Source organism: Polypterus senegalus, chromosome 6 (assembly GCF_016835505.1).
Source record: "Polypterus senegalus isolate Bchr_013 chromosome 6, ASM1683550v1, whole genome shotgun sequence".
Lineage (NCBI taxonomy): Eukaryota > Metazoa > Chordata > Cladistia > Polypteriformes > Polypteridae > Polypterus > Polypterus senegalus.
Genome location: NC_053159.1, coordinates 125422043 through 125441781, shown reverse-complemented (window position 1 = coordinate 125441781; position 19739 = coordinate 125422043). Strand labels below are relative to the sequence as shown.

At 39.4% G+C, this 19739-nt stretch overlaps 1 protein-coding gene across 2 annotated transcripts; it reads left to right on the top strand.

Annotated features, from left to right (window-relative positions):
- The first annotated feature begins 5424 nt into the window (after positions 1-5424).
- cryba1a (crystallin, beta A1a) lies at positions 5425-15268 on the top strand. Of its 2 annotated transcripts, XM_039755008.1 has the most exons (6): positions 5425-5737; positions 6897-6963; positions 8252-8370; positions 10574-10715; positions 13219-13361; positions 14949-15268. In XM_039755008.1, exons 2-6 carry the CDS (start codon positions 6925-6927, stop codon positions 15094-15096), a joined length of 591 nt encoding a protein of 196 aa, XP_039610942.1. In that variant the 5' UTR covers positions 5425-5737; positions 6897-6924; the 3' UTR covers positions 15097-15268. The 2 variants fall into 2 exon arrangements, with proteins under 2 accessions (XP_039610942.1, XP_039610941.1); XM_039755007.1 differs by lacking the exon at positions 5425-5737 and having other exon boundaries at positions 6415-6963.
- Positions 15269-19739: the final 4471 nt, after the last annotated feature.

Sequence of the window (19739 nt, the reverse complement as noted above, 5' to 3'; positions counted from 1 at the left end):
TGTCAGATGCCCAAGCAGGATGTCTCTCTGCATAACTCGATATTAGTTTACAACTTGGTGACAAAGAAAACTCAAACAACTTGAATGAAGATACCATACTGTGACAACTACAGTGGAGAGGTTCCATCCTTCATTGTCAAACAAACGGCCAAATGCATTAAACTGTAATAAAATCAGTCACCAGAAACTTGGTTTTCTGTTTGATAAATATGCCTTTCATGTTTTTTTTTAACAGATCCTAATTCCCAAACCTGGCTTACCAAGTATTGTTGAGGATTAGAACTTGTTTGACAAGGTTTAACATTAGGTACATTTCTCTTGTGATTTTCTGTACCTTTGCAGTCTTGCACTGGGTAAACCAGTGGTAAACACACACAGAAGAACGGCACCAAACACAGCACACTGCTAATTGTATCATTATGCATCTCCCTCATGCCACCAGTGACTCCACCATTTAGTGTTTATTTATTTATTTTACATCTCTTATCTGTCCTCCAACTTATAGGGAAAACTTGGGGGTTGGTGGCAGGATTGGCACTCCAGCCACCGTAAAACAACCTCGCATTGTTGCTGAGGTGTCACCCACTGCTCTTGGGTCCCAATCCGGGTGGTTCGTCGTGTGGTGAGTGTGATAATGTGCTATCAGCGCATGCTCCCAACCTCCTTCTCCTCATCTGTAGGTGTTGGCAATAAATGACAAGAAAAAGTGAAATCATAGAACCATTTAGAACAAAAACATTGACTAAATAAACAAACAAACAAATAAATAAATAAATGTTTACAATTTCATGGTGTTGCTTCAGGTAGCATTGATACCTCACAGTTGAAAATTTTGGTTTATTTCAGAACTGAAGTGCCATCTGTATGGGCTTTACTTGTACTATTGAGAATTTAGATTAAGGATCAATGCACCTTATAATTAGGTTTAGTGCCATCAGCTATTAAAACCTTATGCTTGAAGCAATTTTAAAGGTCACCATTTATTTTACCATAAGGGCCGCTGGGCTGCTGTCTTCTGTGGCCTGCCTGTCTTTTCGCTTGCTGTGTTTTGAACGTCTGTAAGTCAATGATGTTATGTTCTCTGAGGAAACTGAACAAGCAGAGTTTTGGTTTGGGAACACAGCAGTTGAGGCTTCCAACTAACTGAAGACTAAACACGCTTCCATAAGCTTTCATTATAAGAAAACTAAGCAAGCTTTCACATTAGTACACATATATATATTTTAGATGGCATTTAAACTTATATGTCAGTTCTTATTTATCTCTCTATTATAAAAAAACATCTTGGAAGGGAGACGAGATGTGATCTTCTCGGAAGACACTTAAAAGACCCAGGAGACGAAAGAGATTGGCCATGGAGCGTCTCATGGGGATCTTAAACATGAGACTGGGTGCCAAGAGATTGTCCCAGGACCGTCTCATGGGGATGTGGAACATGAGATTCTTACAAGTCACGCACTACTTACAACCATTCTAGTAAGTAACCATTCTAGATGAAATGTCAATGACTAAGCGAAGAAGAAAGAGCAGCGCAGAGAAAAGAGATCCAAAAGCATTGGAGAGAAAAAATGCAGATAAGAGATTATGAAAGCAGTGGAATTCAAAAGGCTCAAAAAAAAAACGATGATGCGATACACATGCAGAGAAAGTTAAAGAATATGGAAGCAGCAAAATTCGAAAGTATCAAAAAAGAGATAGTAAAGATCACGGTCCTGGTGTAATTGAAAAAATAGCAGGACAAAGCGAGGTCAGACATAAAAGACAAAGAGTAGAAAACAAAGTAAAACATCATAAAGAGGTTCAAAAACATAGGGGCGATACACATGCAGAACAAGTTACAGAAAATAAAACAAGAAAAATTCAAGAGTATAAAAAAAAAGTTAGTAAAGATTGCATTAGCGCTAACAAAGAAAAATTATTACTCGGTGAAATAACAGAAAGGCGAATAGAGATTGAATATATGGACATAGGTGATATGTCAGAAGTATGGAAATATAGTAAGGCTTTGAAGTTTAAGTCAGAGACTTAATTCTCATCTAATTCTTGTTGCTATCAGGGAAAAGTAGTGTTTCTACACAATGAGGGGACATATCTGCAAGATTTGATGTTTGGGAAAAGTGAAATCCACAAACAGACAGTCAGCCAGTCATTTCACAACCTGCTATATCCTAACACGGGCCCAGGTCCTATCCTATCCTATCCAGGTCACGGGGTTCTGCTGGAGCTAATCCCAGCCAGCACAGGGCGCAAGTCAGGAACAAACCCCGTGCAGGGTGCCAGCCCACCACAGAATCCACAAACAGTTTGCCTTCGCATCATTCAATGCTCAAAACATAGATTTACACAATAATGGACCATATGCTATGAGAATCTGTGGTTCTGCAACAACTAAAGCAATGACAATTTTAACTTCAAAGAAACCACAATTCGGGCAGGTGTATATTTATGATCACAGAGAAGCAATGCAAATTTTAACAGGCAAAAAGAAAGGTAATGTAGTATATATTCCGTGTATAACATTAGATACCTTGATATGCCATTCGTATTAAAATGTTTACAGTTTCCCGTGAGAATAACTTTTGCTATGACACAAATTAACAAATCTCAGGGACAAATATTCGAAAAAGTCGGATTATTTATTAGAGAAAAAGAAACGATATTTACTCATGGGCAGTAATATGTTGCGTTGTCACGATTTAAGTCCAAAAACAGAATCAAAATTCAATGCGATCTTGAAGAAAAAATAATTCTGAATATTGTTTTTACTGAAGCTTTAAAGTAAAAGTGCAAATAATGAAATTGAAACAATTCCAAAGAAAAAAACAAGCATTTAAAATTGTAAATCCGATTAACCATACACGGGGGTTGGCGAGTGAAGTGAGCAAGGGGCGGAGCCCCCTATTGAATCATTATAATGATAAATTAAGTTACTGCAAAAGGTAGACTAGATAGCTTTCAGCTTTGTTGTTATATGCTGTCACACGCAAGCGATTAGGGAGCAGCTAAAGGACCCGACGAGCAGCATGAAACCGAAAGGCACGGGACGGCAACAATGTACTAACCACTCTTTATTTCAACAGGAAAGACGAGAAAAACCTAGCCAGAAGTCCGAGCAGCTTACAGGTTCCTTTATTTCCTCCGGTCCTGTAATGATGATGTCACTCCATCCCAAGATCCTCAGCACCTCCTTTCCCAGCATTCCCACTTCTGTTCCCACTTCATAAAATGTCCATGTTTCGCTATACTCATTGTCTTTTTTGATGTACTTCATTACTGACCATTTTTTGCTTGGAACAAGTTCTTTACAGTATACGGGGACAGAATCCCCAACCCTTAAAAGTTGTTTCTGTGCTTTCTTCACAATGCTTGTATTTTTTCTTTCTTCCAAGCAGTCAGGTAGCACTATGCTTGTCTGATCAGGACCTCTGCACCTTAGTCCTTATCAGTTACTGACTGATAGACTTTAGCTCTGTCTTCAACACAATCATTCCTCAAAAGCTGGTTGTAAAACTGAGCTGGTTGGGCCTGAACACCATCCTCTGTACATAGATCCTGGGAATCTTGACAGAGAGGCCTCAGATGGGCTGCAGCACACTGAGCACTGGAGCGCCGCAGGGCTGCGTGCTTAGTTCACTGCACTTCACCCTGCTGACTCACGACTGCACAGCCACGCACAACACCAACCACATCATCAAGTTTGCAGATGATACGATGGTGCTGGGACTGATAAGTAGGGATGATGAAACTGCATACAGAGATGAGATGGAACGGCTGTCTGCATGGTGTGAAGACAACAATCTATCTCTCGATGTCGACAAGACAAAATAAAAATCGTGGACTTCAGAAAATCACATCCTGCCCACATCCCACTCAGCATCAACGGTTTAGATGTGGAGGCTGTTAGGAGTACCAAGTTCCTCGGTGTGTACATAACTGAGGAACTTACGTGGACGCATAACACCTCATCACTAATCAAGAAAGCCCAGCAGAGACACTTCCTGAGGCAGCTGAAGCGAGCAAGTCTTCCCCCTTCCATCCTCACCATGTTCTACAGAGGCACCATTGAGAGTGTTCTGACCAACTGCATCACTGTCTGGTATGGCAACTGCAACATATCCGACCGCAAGTGCCTGCAAAGGATAGTTAAGTCAGCAGAGAATATTATTAGGGTGCCTCTCCCTTCACTATAGGACATAAGTTACAAACGCAGTGTCCGCAAGGCCTGCAGCATTGTGCAGGACTCCTTACACCCCTCACATGGACTTTTCACACTTCTGCTATCCAAGAGAAGATACTGCAGCATCAAAGCCAGATCTGGCAGGCTGCAGGAGAGTTTTTACCTCCAAGCTGTCAGACGCTTTAACACCATGCTGCCACCTGGGATCTTCCACACTGCCTCAACCACCTCTAAAAACAGAACTTTTAAACATGCAAACCACTTTTCTGCAAAGACTAGTGAGCATGTAGAAAAGAACTGAAAATCTCATACTGGCTTTTAAGTATTTTGACTTTCTTGATATGCTTCTGCTGTGACCTATTATTGTTTACACATGTCTTAAATAACTATTATCATACACTGATAATTTCTGTATTATCTATATCTATTATTTATTTATTTATTGTATTACATATCTATTGACTATATTTAGGTATCTAGATTGCAAATACCATACATTGCATCAGTGTTCATATTTCTAACTACATGTCAATATTGCTGCTACATCTTTGTCTTGTCTTTGCACAATGTCTTGTCTTGATTTGTGTTTTAATTTTAAATTTTAATTCTGTTTCTAATTTATTATTTGCACTTCATGTTGTTACAATGTGGACCCTGAGTTTCGCAGTTTCGTCTATCTGTATACTTGTATATGGTTGAGATGACAATAAAGTTCACTTTGACTTTGACTTGACTTTGACTATGGCAAGTACAGATCCATAGGTGATATCTGAATGTGCTTTAAGAGCAGACAAAAAATCTGTCATTCTTCTGTCATGAAGGCATTCGTCATGTTGATGTGGGCTTGAGTGCATGAGGTTGATGGTCGACCAGATCAAGCTTCATCAGTTACACTTGTTCTTCCCGCTTTATTTCTTCCCATTCATAAAGTTTTCCCTTCTGTACTGAACCAACATTCTCTGATGAATTTTAGCAGGTTTCACTCCCTCTGCCCAAAGAAATCTCACTATGGTGTGCTGTTCAACAATAGTGCAATCAAATAGATGCATTTTCCCCATAGCTTCACATTTAGATAATTACAGTTTTTTTTTTTTTGTAACAAACTAATAGCTTATCACTTTATTTTTTTTGTAGATGTAAAAGTAAATTGCTTTGGACTTGGAGCAGAGCATACCATAGAAACACATCTAAAAATAGTTTGACAAATTGATTTTTTGTCTCATAGATTTTATTGAGTGGTAAGATATCATGTCTGTTAATATCCATTTGTTCATCCTCCACTGCTACAAAAGGAGCTCACTATGGATACGCTTTGGCTATCAGACTTACATCTATTCCCTTCCTGAGTAAAACCAGCAACCTTATTCGGCTTGTTGGTGGCCAAATCCCATGGCTCAAGAGCAGACAATGGAGGCCAAAGTAAAATGCTGACTTCAGAAACCAGGATGGTTGGCAGTACTATTCAGTCGCATGGTATATAAATAGCCCACTTGCAGCGCTTTGGGACTGAAGAGCGTTTTTGTGGAACCTTCTATGTGCACAGCTTTTTGGGGAGGTCAGGTGAGTGCTGTCTATTAAAATTATTTAATTCTGTTTTAAATATATTTGTTCTCAGCCAAAAAGCATAGTTTGTGCTATTGGGTTAGGGAGGAAATTAAAAAAGCAAACAATGGCAGTTTGGTGTGTGTGTGTGAGTATTTATGTAAAATCATTTGGATTAAAATAACAGCACTTCACTGTAGCATATGAAGCATGTGATGAAATAAAAATGACCAACCAATAAACATAAGATGCTATTTAGATATATTATTCTTAATAGTAATTTAATATAATCATATGCTATAAAAGAATATATTCATCGAACTACAATTTGATACATTTTTAATATACAGGGGACATGAGGCTTTTCATCCCACAACTCAAAGACATACAGTATGTTAACTAGTGATTCTCTGTAGGCCCAGTATGACTGAGTGTCCACTGTGATGGACCATTGTCCCACTCAGGGTTCATTCCCACCTTGCACCCTAATGCTGCTGGGATAGGCACCAGCTCGACCCCTAACATGAATGGATTAGCAGTTACAAAACAGATCAATGGATGGATGTTGTTGTAAAGGACAATCTCTGCTCACCTTTATGCCTGCATGGATTGTTCTCCCATACCTTCCTTATAAGTAAAGGTGGGTTTGCATTAGACTAGCATCCTGTGCAGGGATTGTTCGTGTCCAGCAACAAATACTGTTGGAATAGGCTTTGGCCATCAGAAACCACATATTGGGTTTAATGTGTTCAATCAGTGGATGGATGGATATTTATGTATGTTGTAGAGCAGAGGTTACCACTGCTACTTCACAACTCTAAGAACCTGAATTCAAAACCCAACTTGGGATGGCATTTACATGAATTTTCTCAGAGTATCTCGGCTACATTCTACATCTCATAGAAGTGCAGGTTATTGAATGTTAGTTGGTTCAGTATCAGAAAGAATGCGTATAAGTATGTCCTAGGATGGAGGTGACATGATGTGACTCTGTAATGGAAAAGGTGGACAATCTGAGAACATAAAAGCTATTAAATGGAGAGAGCGCATAGCCTTATGACATAAAATCTCTACTTCACATGAGGGGCTGCAGTGTGGCTGTGACAGTAAATTCATAGCCGAGGAGTCGTAACAAAGTGGCTGCCCCACCTCCCAAATTTAATGTTTGTTGTTTCAGGTTTCAGAAAAATCAGAAAACAGGGAAAATGGCGCAGATTAATCCTATGCCGATGGGACCCTGGAAGGTAAGGATACTTTTAAATAATCTCAATACATGTTCTCATAGTTGATTCAGAGAGAGACAGAGAGACGTTGTCGCATCCACCACAAAAAAAAAAAAAACCCTGGATTAGGACCCGAGTGCAGTGGGCAACACCTCAGCACTACACTGGAAAATTGTGAGTTTCTTTTATACTGGCGGGAGTGCCAATCCTGTCATCAACTCCCAAGTTTGTTCTGTAAGTTGCAGGACCTGCTGGCAGGGCTGGATGGAGATTAACATCATACCCAGGACGAAGCAATTACAGGTTAAGGGAACAACAAAGTACTGATATATTAAATTGTTTCAAGCTCATGTTGAATTTTTATTGATATGCATGCATAATGCAGTGAGATGCTTTGCTGCATACCTCAAGAAGTATAAAACAAGCAACAGACAATAAAGATAGCACCAGACTGTATACACACATCAGATGAGCTCAAGCCGTTGTCAATTTTAAAGGTTCTTGGGTAGCCAATGACATTTTCCAAAAATCTCACGTATTCATAGAAATAGAAGCACATAAGGTCAGAAAAGTAAGAATCACTTGCGTAATTTTGCATCTACATATGCATTATAAATAAAACAAAGTCTAGATTAGAGACAAGATCAACACAGAAAGCAGAAACAAAGGCTGATAGTGTATTGTGTATCTTGGTTAATAATGTGTTTGTCTGTTATAAAATAAACCCCCAAATATTATTGTACTCAACATGTATTTACTGCTAGCTCCAGGCTCGGCACATGTCGTTTGCTCATTCCCCCCATTTGAATATCTTTTCTTTTCACATCCCAGATGTGTGTGTTAGTTTAATTAAACTGGTGTAGCCATAGCAAGTGTGTCTGGCCTGCAACGAACCTCTGCTCTGTCCAGTGTTGTGCCCACCTCGTACCCAGTGCTGCCTGGATGGACCCCAGTCCCCTCTGACTGTGAGCTGGGTAAGGGGATGAAAGGATGGAAAGATGGATTGAAGTCTCTTCCTTCGATTGGCCATAACTGATATTGCTCTTATCCTCACTTCTTTCATTTTAGTTTCAGTGTCATCAACCATAGGCAATTAAAAGTGACTTATTTATGTAAAAGTGACATTACAGCTTATAGACTTCAGGTTTTTTTTTTTAAATTCTCAACTGGTATTTGTGCTTATTTTTCTATTTTTTTCATTTAGCACATAGCACACATGGTATTTGGTGCTCTTCTTGTTATTACATAACACTACCCCTTTCTTTTAATAACAACCTGGCAACATCTTTTTTTGGTTTCTTTGCCTCAGATCACAGTCTACGATCAAGAGTGTTTCCAGGGCAAACGTATGGAGTTCACAGCTTCCTGCCAAAACATCATGGAATGCGGCTTTGATAATATTCGATCTCTTAAGGTGGAATGTGGCGCGTAAGTAAGGTGCCCAGAAGAGGCCAGCTTATCCTGCAATTTCATAAACTACATGAAGTGATTTAATTCAGAAATCTTCATTTATATTGTGCCATTCTCAGTGCATATCACCCAAAGCAGATTTATAGACACAGCCCAAGTGAAATCGGTTCACATATGGTGTGTTTACAAAGAGAACAGATGTAGATAACAAAAGTAACTTGAGGTTTTAATTGCACGCTTGTGTTTTAAGGTTGTGACCACCAGGGGGTGTAGCAGCACATCAAACCCCAGACACAACTCAACCAGACACAACCACTGGTTCAAATAAAGTCTTCTTCATTATTTGCAGTATCTTGAACAAGTGAGCTTTTACCAAAATAGCACAATCAATAATTCTGTAAGTTCATTTCCTCTCTCCCTTCACTCTTCCAAATTATTTTTGCTGCCCAGCTCTGATTCATCTGAGTAAAGTAGAGTGGTTTCTTTTCTACAAGATCTGGGAGTACTTCTGATGCCAGGGTCATAGGCTGCAGGAAGCACTTTTGTATCAGATGGAAGCCCCCGAAGTAGGGAGAACTCTTGGCAGTGCCCTCTGGTGGCACCCAGACAGGGTTGCCCTTCCAGACTACAGGTCCCATGATACCTTGTGGGTGTCCAAACTGGGACCATATCAGACAAGCACTGCCACCACCTGTGTTGGGGGGCAAACTATCTCAGTCCATCCATTATGGCCTCCCGGACAGGTAAGCCCTCCCGCAATGCCAGTCCTTCCACTTCAGTTGTTACATTGTTTATATCTTTAATATCAGAACTGAAAAATTATTTTTTGCAAGTTGTTGCATTGCACTAAAGTGGAATGAAGTGCAACAGAAATAAGAAAAAATAAAGTAAGAATAACAAATGAATTGGCAGTAAGTCAATGGAAGATATAGAATCTTGTCTTTGCACCTGCTCTGAAGCCCATTTGAATCCCCAGTTTGGCTAGGTGACAGTTTAACATTCAATGGGGTGAAGGACTAATTAGGCAGGGGACCACATCTCAATGGACTTTTCTTGAAAATGGATAGAAAGGTTGAATACATATATATATATACACACACACATATTTTTTTTATATATATATATATATATATATATATATATATATATATATATATGGAAGCGAAGGTCTGTGATACGGTTTGTATGTTAGTAGTTGGAGATCCACAAAGGGAGAGATTGAATCACGTATAATAAAGTACGATAGTTTTTATTCCTGAACTTTCACCTCCTGTCAGGAGCAGTCATCAGATTACCTTCACACACCCCACACCCCACCACACACACTCATCTACCTCCCCCCTGCCTTATTTTGCTATATATTGCCTTTGATTCTTGTATGTCTAATCATTATCCTCAGATGATGGCTCCTGACAGGAGCTGAAAGCTCAGGAATAAAAATTACTTTATGATATATGATTCATTCTCTCCCTTTGTGGATCTCCAATTACAAATATATATATAAAGTTTAGTGAAATTGTGCAACGTGTTCATGTGAAGTTTTCATGCAACACTCATTATTCTACAAAACCATACATCATACAGTATACATCTATATATCATTGTCTTGTCTTCATTAGGAATGTTACTCTTATGTCAATAAAACCAATTTAACGTGCATATGTCAAATAAAATACCTTATACACATTCGCTCTGCTAAGAACAGTAGTAGTTCAGTTGTATGTTAGCAGTCAACAAATAAAGACTATGTAATGGCACATGCTTACAAATTGTAAAACTGCATAAACATTCAATTACAGCAAAGTCATCACTGGTGATCATGCAGGAGAAGTCGCATTCCTTCTGTGTATTAAGTTAGATACTGGCAATACTTTCGCAAGCAGATTACCATTCACGTTGCACAGATGACAATTTCCAATAGGTTTAGCATTTGCTAAACTTTAAGCAAATCTTAGGGCCACAGTTTTGACCATGTTGGACCCCCTTAGTGTTATATAAAAAAATTAATTAAACTCAACTGTTGTGCCTCAAAGCCACTTGTGCAGTGGACATTACAATAGAGTAGAAATTAAAAAAAGATCTAAAAAGGTGTTTACATATGTTCAGGTCCAACTTCAAGGAGAGTGGCAGGAGTGGAGGATGCTTTAATGGGTGCAGTCATCAACTCAGGACAAACTTTTCATTTTACTTCTCAATATGTTCCATTTCTTCTAATTTCCAGCTGGGTGGGGTATGAACACTCCAGTTTCTGTGGGCAGCAGTTTGTCTTGGAAAGAGGAGAATACCCACGCTGGGAAGCCTGGAGTGGCAGCAATGCCTACCATGTTGAAAGGCTCATGTCCTTCCGCCCCATTTGCTCAGCTGTAAGTACTGGTCTTCATATACTTTACTCGGCTCACATTATTTTAATCAAACTCACTCTAATTGAGATGCTAACCAACTAATTTGCTTTTTATTTTTTTTAACTTAGAGGCTAGTCCAGTATTTATTTGCACATATTGTAGTGGCATGTTGCTTCTTTCTTTCAGCAACTACTGTGTCTTTACAGCAATGCCCATCTTTTTGAATGTAATCTCATTTGTATATCAAACTACTGATTAAGGTTTTGCTTTTTTATTTCTTTTAAAACATATTTTGTTAAAGCAGCAGCATTATGATGAGCACACAGTGGCTGACCACAACTTAAGATTAAAGGCAGTGTCACATTTTTTGATATAAAGTTGACGACTACAGTTGCTGATCTTTTTGCCTGCGGATGTCAGATGACAAGAAATTACAGTGGATGTACAATTAGACAGTTCCATAACAACATTCCAGGACAGTTTCACATTTCCAAAGTATCATGAACTCGTCTCTTTTTCTGACAGCTAATAAATGTGCTGCCTGGCTGCATTGGTGCTGTATCATAGCGTACCTGCTATGACGAGTTCAGCCACAATCTTGACTTTTTTTTATTTAAACTTTTTCCATTCTGTGGAAGACATTCAACAGACAAGTCTCTCTTCTATTTGGTACAAAAATCCCATGTTCCTTTTCCCTTGTAGCTGCATTAGAATATAATAAGTATTACGAGAACAGGCTATTCAGTTCAACAAGCTTAGCCATCTTATTCACTTTAGATTGTCTAAAATAACATCAAGTCTGGATTGGAAGGTCCCCAAAATCCCCCACAATACTTGGTAATTTACTCCTTGTGTCTATCGTTCATTGTAGGAAGACAAACTTTCTAACATCTGTGCAAAATCTGCGCTTAACAAGTTTCCACCCATGTCCCAATGGTCTTGTTGCAGAATATATTTTAAAATAACAGCTGGAATCCACTGTATTAATTACTACCAGAATTTTGAAAACTTTGATCATATCATCTCTTAATCTCCAGTTGCTTAAGCTGAAAATTCAAACTGTTTCAATCTTTCTTCATAGCTCATACCTCTTAGGAATCAGCCTAGTTGCTCTCTGAACTTTCTCTAGCGCTGCTTTGTCTTTTAATAATATGGAGACCAAAATGGCACAAATTTCTTCAGGTGAGGCCTCACTAGTGAGTTATATACAGCTTAAGATGTACTCCACACATTGTGATCTTTAACATAACATCCTATTAGCTTTTTTGATTGCTTATACACATTGTCTAATTAGTCCACTATGACTCTGACTGCTTTGTACTTCCCGGCAGGACGTTCTTTCCTTGGTTGTCAGCTTCCGCACACAGTACATATCAGCCTGCCCCTACAAGTTAAAAAAAAAACCAAAAAAAAAAAACCAATGTAATATGTTCTTGTTGCTGCTGTTAAATGAAACTACAGAAAAACAAGATCAAACACTTAATAAAAATGAAGCTACTTAATAAAGGGACTAAATGGATTTCTGCTTGTCCATGTTAACAGCTTACATCTTTCTGAAAGCCATATGATGTCACACGTAGAAGTATATATTTCTAACTCTAAGGAAAGAGAACACAAACAACATCAGCTAGAATAAGGGACAGTTCCTTGATTAAATAAAGAGAGTTCAATGAAATCCTGTAACCATAGTCCATCCATTTTCCAACCTGTTGAATCCGAACACAGGGGTCCGCTGGAGCCAATCCCAGCCAACACAGGGCGCAAGGCAGGAACCAATCCCAGGCAGGACGCCAACCCACCACAGGACACACACACCAAGCACACACTAGGGACAATTTAGAATCACCAATCCACCTAACCTGCATGTCTTTGGACTGTGGGAAGAAACCAGAGTACCCAGAGGAAACCCACGGGGAGAACATGCAAACTCCACACAGTCTCCTAACTGCGAGGCAGCAGCGCTACCACTGCGCCACCGTGCCCTCCTGTAACCATAATGCTCCTCCTAATTCAGCTGGGGAAGCTTATCATTTTCAAAAGAAAGGACCATGACATGCACAATACTTCCATAACAAGGCTAACAGCTCATAAGGAACCATAGTTTTTCTGGATTTAATCTCTTTGAGATTTGTAAAAAAACCAGTTCAATAATATGACAATTTACTGCTATATCATGAACATAACTTGTTGCTTTTTTAAGATATTCCTGTTTGATAAAGTGAAGTTTCTTTTTACTTTCAACAAGTATTTTTTTCTACTGGGTCAAGACTTCCCCGACTTTCCTCTTAGTCAGAGCTTTAGTATACATTTTGTATTCTATTTGAAGCACAGGAAACATATAGTTTGACATTCTGCAGTGTGGAGTGGGCAGGAGTGGGGGTGTCTACTCCTAATTCAAAGTTGCTCCAGTAGAAGATGACAGCTCAGAGATTTCTGAAAAGAATCATTAGCTTGTCCCACAGATATGGTAATATTTCTTGTGTAATCCTAACCAGTTAACAATTTTCCTTCTCTGACTATCTAGAACCATAAAGAGTCCAAGATGACTGTGTTTGAACGAGAGAACTTCATTGGTCGACAATGGGAAATCTGTGACGACTATCCCTCACTGCAGGCCATGGGATGGTGCAACAATGAGATTGGATCCATGAAGATTTTGAATGGAGCGTAAGTGAATTTTTCTGAATTCAAACTTGCTGCCAATACTGCATTTTACTGAATGACAAGACAAATTCAGACATACCCTTACTGCTGTACATCTCATGGGGAGCAAATTAAGGCAATGGCAAGCTGGACCATGAGATTACAACAGCATTCATGCCACAAATTTCAAATACTTCTTGCAAATTCTTCCCACATAATGAGCAATCCTTATGGGATTTCAAGGTGCACTGAACCTAGGAGGGCATTAAATATAAAAATAAAACCTATATGAAAGTAATTTCACTCCTGAGACTTACATGAAAATATTGACAAGTACAATATAGATACACAGTCAGTTTTACATTTTACAAGAGAGTGTTTTGAGCTACGGTATGCTAATGTGGCTGCACTTAACAACAAGTTGTTCCTGTATTTAATACCACAAGTTGAATTTAGAGATGCGTTTAACAAATGACACACTGATATGCTGTGATTTTTGTAAATCAAAGAACAGTCAAGGTGGCATGCAGTCACAAGGCAGCAAGCACAGGTCAAAAATGGAACTAGCTATATATTTTAGCGCACAGGAGAGCTCAGCTCAGCTATTCCATTAATGCCATATTTTACAGTGGTAGCAAGCTAAGCTAAGAAACATTATGACTGTACAGCAAGCTCCATCCTTCCATTTTGTAACCTCACTTTTTTGTCTAGGCACTTAGCAACTAATAGATATTTCAGATATTTTGTTAATGTAAGTCTTGACCTTAGATACTCAGCCATTGCCACATTTCACAGGTAAGATAAACATCAGATATGCAATAAACACATACATACCACATGACTGTACTGTATTTCTCACACTGGAACTGAGCCTCACTCCAAAGCTGCTACTGAAGTGCTGGCCTTTTCTACACTACACCCTTCTAACCCTGGTCTCTTAACATTGGTTGCAGCAATGCACTTAAACATACTGAGTTGATAGTCTTTAGGGCCTACTGTTCTTTAATTTTGTGATTCTTGACTCACAATATAGTTTGCCTTCCTCAAGCCATGCCTCATATATTCTTTGTTACGTGCTGGAAAGGTCCTGGCTCTTGAAACACTGAAGTTGTTTTTATTCTCAGACCAGTCTTTTGTATCCATGCACAACAGAAAGCCTAATAAACTGCATACATATGGGTGCTGAAACAGATAAAGGTCCAGTGTGAAGGTTTACATTACCCCATGATGACCAAGACACCAGAGGCTGATGAACGGAGCTCAAATGTGTAGCATTTCTGTAAACATATCATAGACCCCCTTCCATCCAATGTTCCCTTTAAATTTCATCTACAGTGAGATCATTGGAATAGCACTGCAGAAACATCTGACTGAATAATCTAAGACATATTCAAAGGACAGAGTATCGTTGAAAGTACACTATTCCTCCAAAAGCTCCCACAAGTGGATAAATGCTATATTTTCCATTAGTTAATATCATTTAAATTAGAGGCACACATACTTTCTTTAAAGTGAAAACTATAAAATGTATGAATAGGAGCCAAAAGTAAAAGCCCTTATGCCATCCACTGAGCCCAAACTATTTCTTAGCCATTTTCCTTTACTCCACAGATGGGTGTGCTACCAGTACCCAGGATACCGTGGTTACCAATACATCATGGAGTGTGACCATCATGGTGGCGAATACAAACACTGGAGAGAATGGGGATCTCACGCTCAGACCTTCCAGGTGCAGTCTATCCGTCGCATTCAGCAGTGAGCAGGACTTCTTCTCGATCCCTACCTAAAGTATCCCTTTTCACATCAAAGAGCAGCTGCAGGCTTGCAGTTTGGTGCTAACGTCTATTCACAGGTCTCTCCTATCCTAAAAATGACACAAAGTCTGTACTATACTGTGAAACATCCCAGACACTCACCATCTTCTTCTTTCAGCTGTGCAAGAATAAAGTGCAACAAAATAATGCTATTCTGCTTTGTGTGTTCTTCTTCATACTCAAACGCAATTAGAAACTGGCTGTCCATCCCACTTTGTTATTCACAGGCAAAACAAAATTGTGTAAATTTCTGCCAGGTGTAATAACCATATTTTATATATATATATATATATATATATATATAAAATAAATAAAAGGTTCCTGCTTAAATATTAGCTGGTAACTCTTGGAACGGTTAAAGCTTCCAGGATATCTCTTACACATCTTAAGATCTGAGCGTTGATTGGAGGAAGATATGACAAGTCATTTCATGTGTACACAGTAGTAGGCTGGTGCTGTATTGTGTTAACCATTATGGATGGAATGAGAAGTGAAGCAAAATTACACTTTTATTGGTCAGTTGAACAGGTTACAACATTCAAGCTTTTGAGGCAGCTCAGGCAAGTTGTAGACATGTGTACACAGTGAAATTCTATGTAGAATGGCTTAAAACAAGCTGGCTTCCTCCATTCATCCAAGTCTTGTGGCACAGAGTGATACAAAGGATATCACAAAAGTGACAGCTTTTCTATTTCCGGGGTGAAAAAAATGAAACCTACAGCGGTGTCAGGTTCCATACATGTTCCCCATCTAGCAGATAACTGAGGTTTAGTTCTGTAAAAGTTTGCTCACATCAATGATTTACTATAGTACTAGGAGGTCACTTGCATGATACAGTAAAACTTTACTTTTTTAAAAAAAAAAAAAAAAACACAAAAAACACACCTTTGGTAATGTGCCAAAATAGCACATTAATGCTTGCCCCTAAGTCAGTTTGCTGGGTTATATGTTCATTTAACTTGTTCTAATGGGAAGCTATATGAAGAATAAAAAAACTTACAGTAAATGTAGTTATAAGGGGCACTAGTCCAAAGGACCATTAGTTTTCCAAAACTGATCATTTCTCCCCCCCCCCCCCCGGCCAATGTTTGGCTACTGAGATGCTTCTTCTTTCAGCTGCTCCCATTAGGGTCTCCACTGCAGATTATCTTTTTCCATAACTTTCTGTGCCCTGCATCTTGCTCTGTTACACCCACCACTTTTATGTCCTCTCTTCACAACGTCCAAAAACCTTCCCATAGACCTTCCTCTTACCTGGCAGCTCCATCCTTAACAACCTTCTCCCAATATACCCAGCATCTCTCCTCTGCAGATGTCCAAACCAACACAATCTCACCTCTCTGACTTTGTCTCCTAACTGTCCAACATACGCTGACCCTCAGATGTACTCGTTTCTAATCATGTCACCTCTACCTTTTTTTGCTTAAACAGAAAAGGCTCAGCTCGTTTAATCTTTCTTCATAATTCATCTACTTTAGCCCTGGAATCAGGCTAGTCGCTCATCTCTAGACTTTCTAGCAATGCATGTGCTTTTTATAGCCTGGAGACCAAACCTGCATACAGATCTCCAGATGAGGCTTTGCCAATGCATTATGAAGCTTGAGCATAACCTCCTTGCACTTGTACTCCACACACTGGGCTATGTAACCTAACATTGTTTGCTCTCCCAATGGCTTTTGAACACTGTCAGGAAGTCGATACGGTACAGTCTTCTACAACTCTTAAATACTTCTCAAAGTGTACTCATGATTTTCAGACCTCCCATTCTTTATTCAAATCTAATATTTTTTACTTCTGCTGTATAATACTTTACATTTACAGACATTAAATTTAATCTGCCACAAATCTACTCAATTCTGGATGCTGTCCATGTCCTTCTGTAATTATTTAATGGACACCAAATTATCTGCCAACCCACCTATCTCAGTATCATCTGCAAACTTAACTAGCTTGTTACTTATATTCCTATCATTTATACACATTATATTAAAAATAGCAGCAGCCCTAGCACTGACCCCTGTGATCATCACTCTTATCAGTCAATTCCGAGAAGGTTCTTCGCACCATCACCTTTTGATTCCTGTGTCTGAACCAATTCTACACCCACCTAAAAGAATCACCCTGAACTCCCACTTTTTAATTTGATGACCAACCTGTCATGTGGCACCTTATCAAATGTTTTCTGAAAGTCAAGATAAATTCATAGGTGCCACTTTGATCATATCCTTTTGTTACTTCCTGATAAAATTTCAGCAGGTTAGTAAAACAACCTCCCCCTTCTGAATTCATGCTGACTGCTCAGAAACACTCCTGTACTCGCTATCTGCTGCTAAATTGTATCCTTAATTCCTTCCATTTTCCTGTGATGCATGTGAAGATTACTGGCCTATAGTGGCTTGGATCTGCCCCCTCACCCTTTTTAGATAATGGGATAACATTTGCTATTTTCCAAATTCTTCAGTAGCTCACCAGTGAGCAGTGACTTCCTAAAAATGTGTCAAGGTTTTTATATATTCACTAGCCTCCTTTACAACTGAAGAGTAAATAGCGTCTCCTGGTGATGTTTAATTTCAGCCTATTTAATCTGAGCAGTACTTCTCCCTCTACAATTTCCAAATCTTTCAGTACCTCCTTAGTAGTCCCATTTAGCACTGGGAAGTTGTTACTTGCCCACTTGTGAAGACCTCAGAAAAATACATGCTCAGAGTGTCCGCTATGTCAACCCACCACCACCCCTCTTTACTATTCCTGGTGCACTTCCTTCTCCTTGACTGTTCTTGTACTACTAAAACACTGAAAGAATTACGGTCATCTTTTGCCTTAGATGCAACTGTTTAAGCCTCCCAAAAATCCTTAATAGTTGCCCTAATGTCCTCATACACTCTACAATTCACTTTGGAGTTATTAGTCTCATATGCCTTAACATTATATTTAAAAAAACAAAAAAAAGGGAAAACTTTAACCCACTACAGTTTAAATTTCCTATTAATTCCAAACTATGTACCTGAACTGCATTACATGTAAAACGTTTTTAAATGTGGGCCAGTGCTCCTCAACTGTCGCCACACTTAAAGTAGGAGGATAGACTGGGATAACCTTTAACACATCTGCCCTACAAGTTAATTTTAGTCTTTGCATCCGCAGTCACACAACACTGAGAACTCCCACAAATACACAGGTCAGTGCCTATGTCTCCAACTTCTAAAAACAAACTGGTTTCACTAATCTTGTAGACCTTCACTTTCAAGCGTGCTAGCACCAATCTGTCACAAATCACTCTTGACACTTCTGCACCCTGTTCCACTTTGTACTGTTAATGCCCAGTATTTAAACTCCCACCTTCATCAACTCTACTCCCTGCATCCTCATCTGTCCTGCCTCTCATTCACACATATTTTGTCTTGATTTCTATGGCAGTTAATTTCCTCTCATCTTTAGAACATATGTCCACCACTCCAGGGTCTCCTGGACCTGCTCCCTACAGATCACAATATCACCTGCAAATAGTCCATGGGTCTCCTGTCTAAGCTGGTCTATCAAACACCATTGCAAATAAAGGGCTCAGAGCTAAACCCTCCTCTACTTTGAATACTGTTACTCTAACTGCCAACCTCATCACTGCTACACTTCCCTTAGATGTATCCTGTACTGCTCTTCCATGCTTTGCTGCCAGACTTCCTAATTCAGTACCACAAGTCCTCTCTAGGCACCCTAAGTCAAAGATGCAATGCAACCGCTTCCAGCTTTCCCCATCAAACACCCTCCGAGCAAACATCACATCTTTAGTGCTCTTTCCTAACATCATATGGTGGCTCACTAATCATCACTTCCCTACTTAACCTAGAGTCCATGCCCCTTTCCCATAACCATGCTGTGGCTCAATTTTATATGTGTCATTACCTCAGTTCTGCATATCCCATATTCTTGTGATTCAGTACCACTTCTCAGGCATCCTCTCACATTCCAAGTCTGCATTAAACTTGGTTAAAAACTCCACTGCAAATCACTCTTAAATACATACATGCTTCCACAGCTAGAGCACCTAGAACAGTCTAAGTCACTATCATCCAACCTTCCCATTTGTTAGCCTCTTAGTGTACTCTTTCCATCTACTCATCTCACTTGAGTGTTTTCATCTTTATCACCCTAACCTGCTGCACATCTTTCCCATATTGGTCCAGCCAATAGGTACAGGTGGTTTTTCCTCCCTCCTTAGTTTTCAACCCCTCCTATAAAACTCAAACCTTTTCTTTAGCCTTCTCTACCTTTCTCATACTCCTGCATCTTACTATCCTACTTAAAACCCCCTTCCTCTGTATACTCTGCTGTACTTCCATTCCACCACCACCACTTTCCTTTCCTCTGTCCAGATGTCACCACAGACTGCTCTAGCCATCACCCTTACTACTACAGTTGCCCAGCTAACTGGTACCACTTCACTGCCAGTCTTGCCTCCTTTTTCAAACTTACCATTTGATCATTGGCTCTGTCCACCCCTTACTATCCAAGATTCTCCTACACACCATGATATGATGCTGCCCAACTCTTTCCCTTGCCAACACTTTGCAGGCTGCAAGTGTCAGAGTGA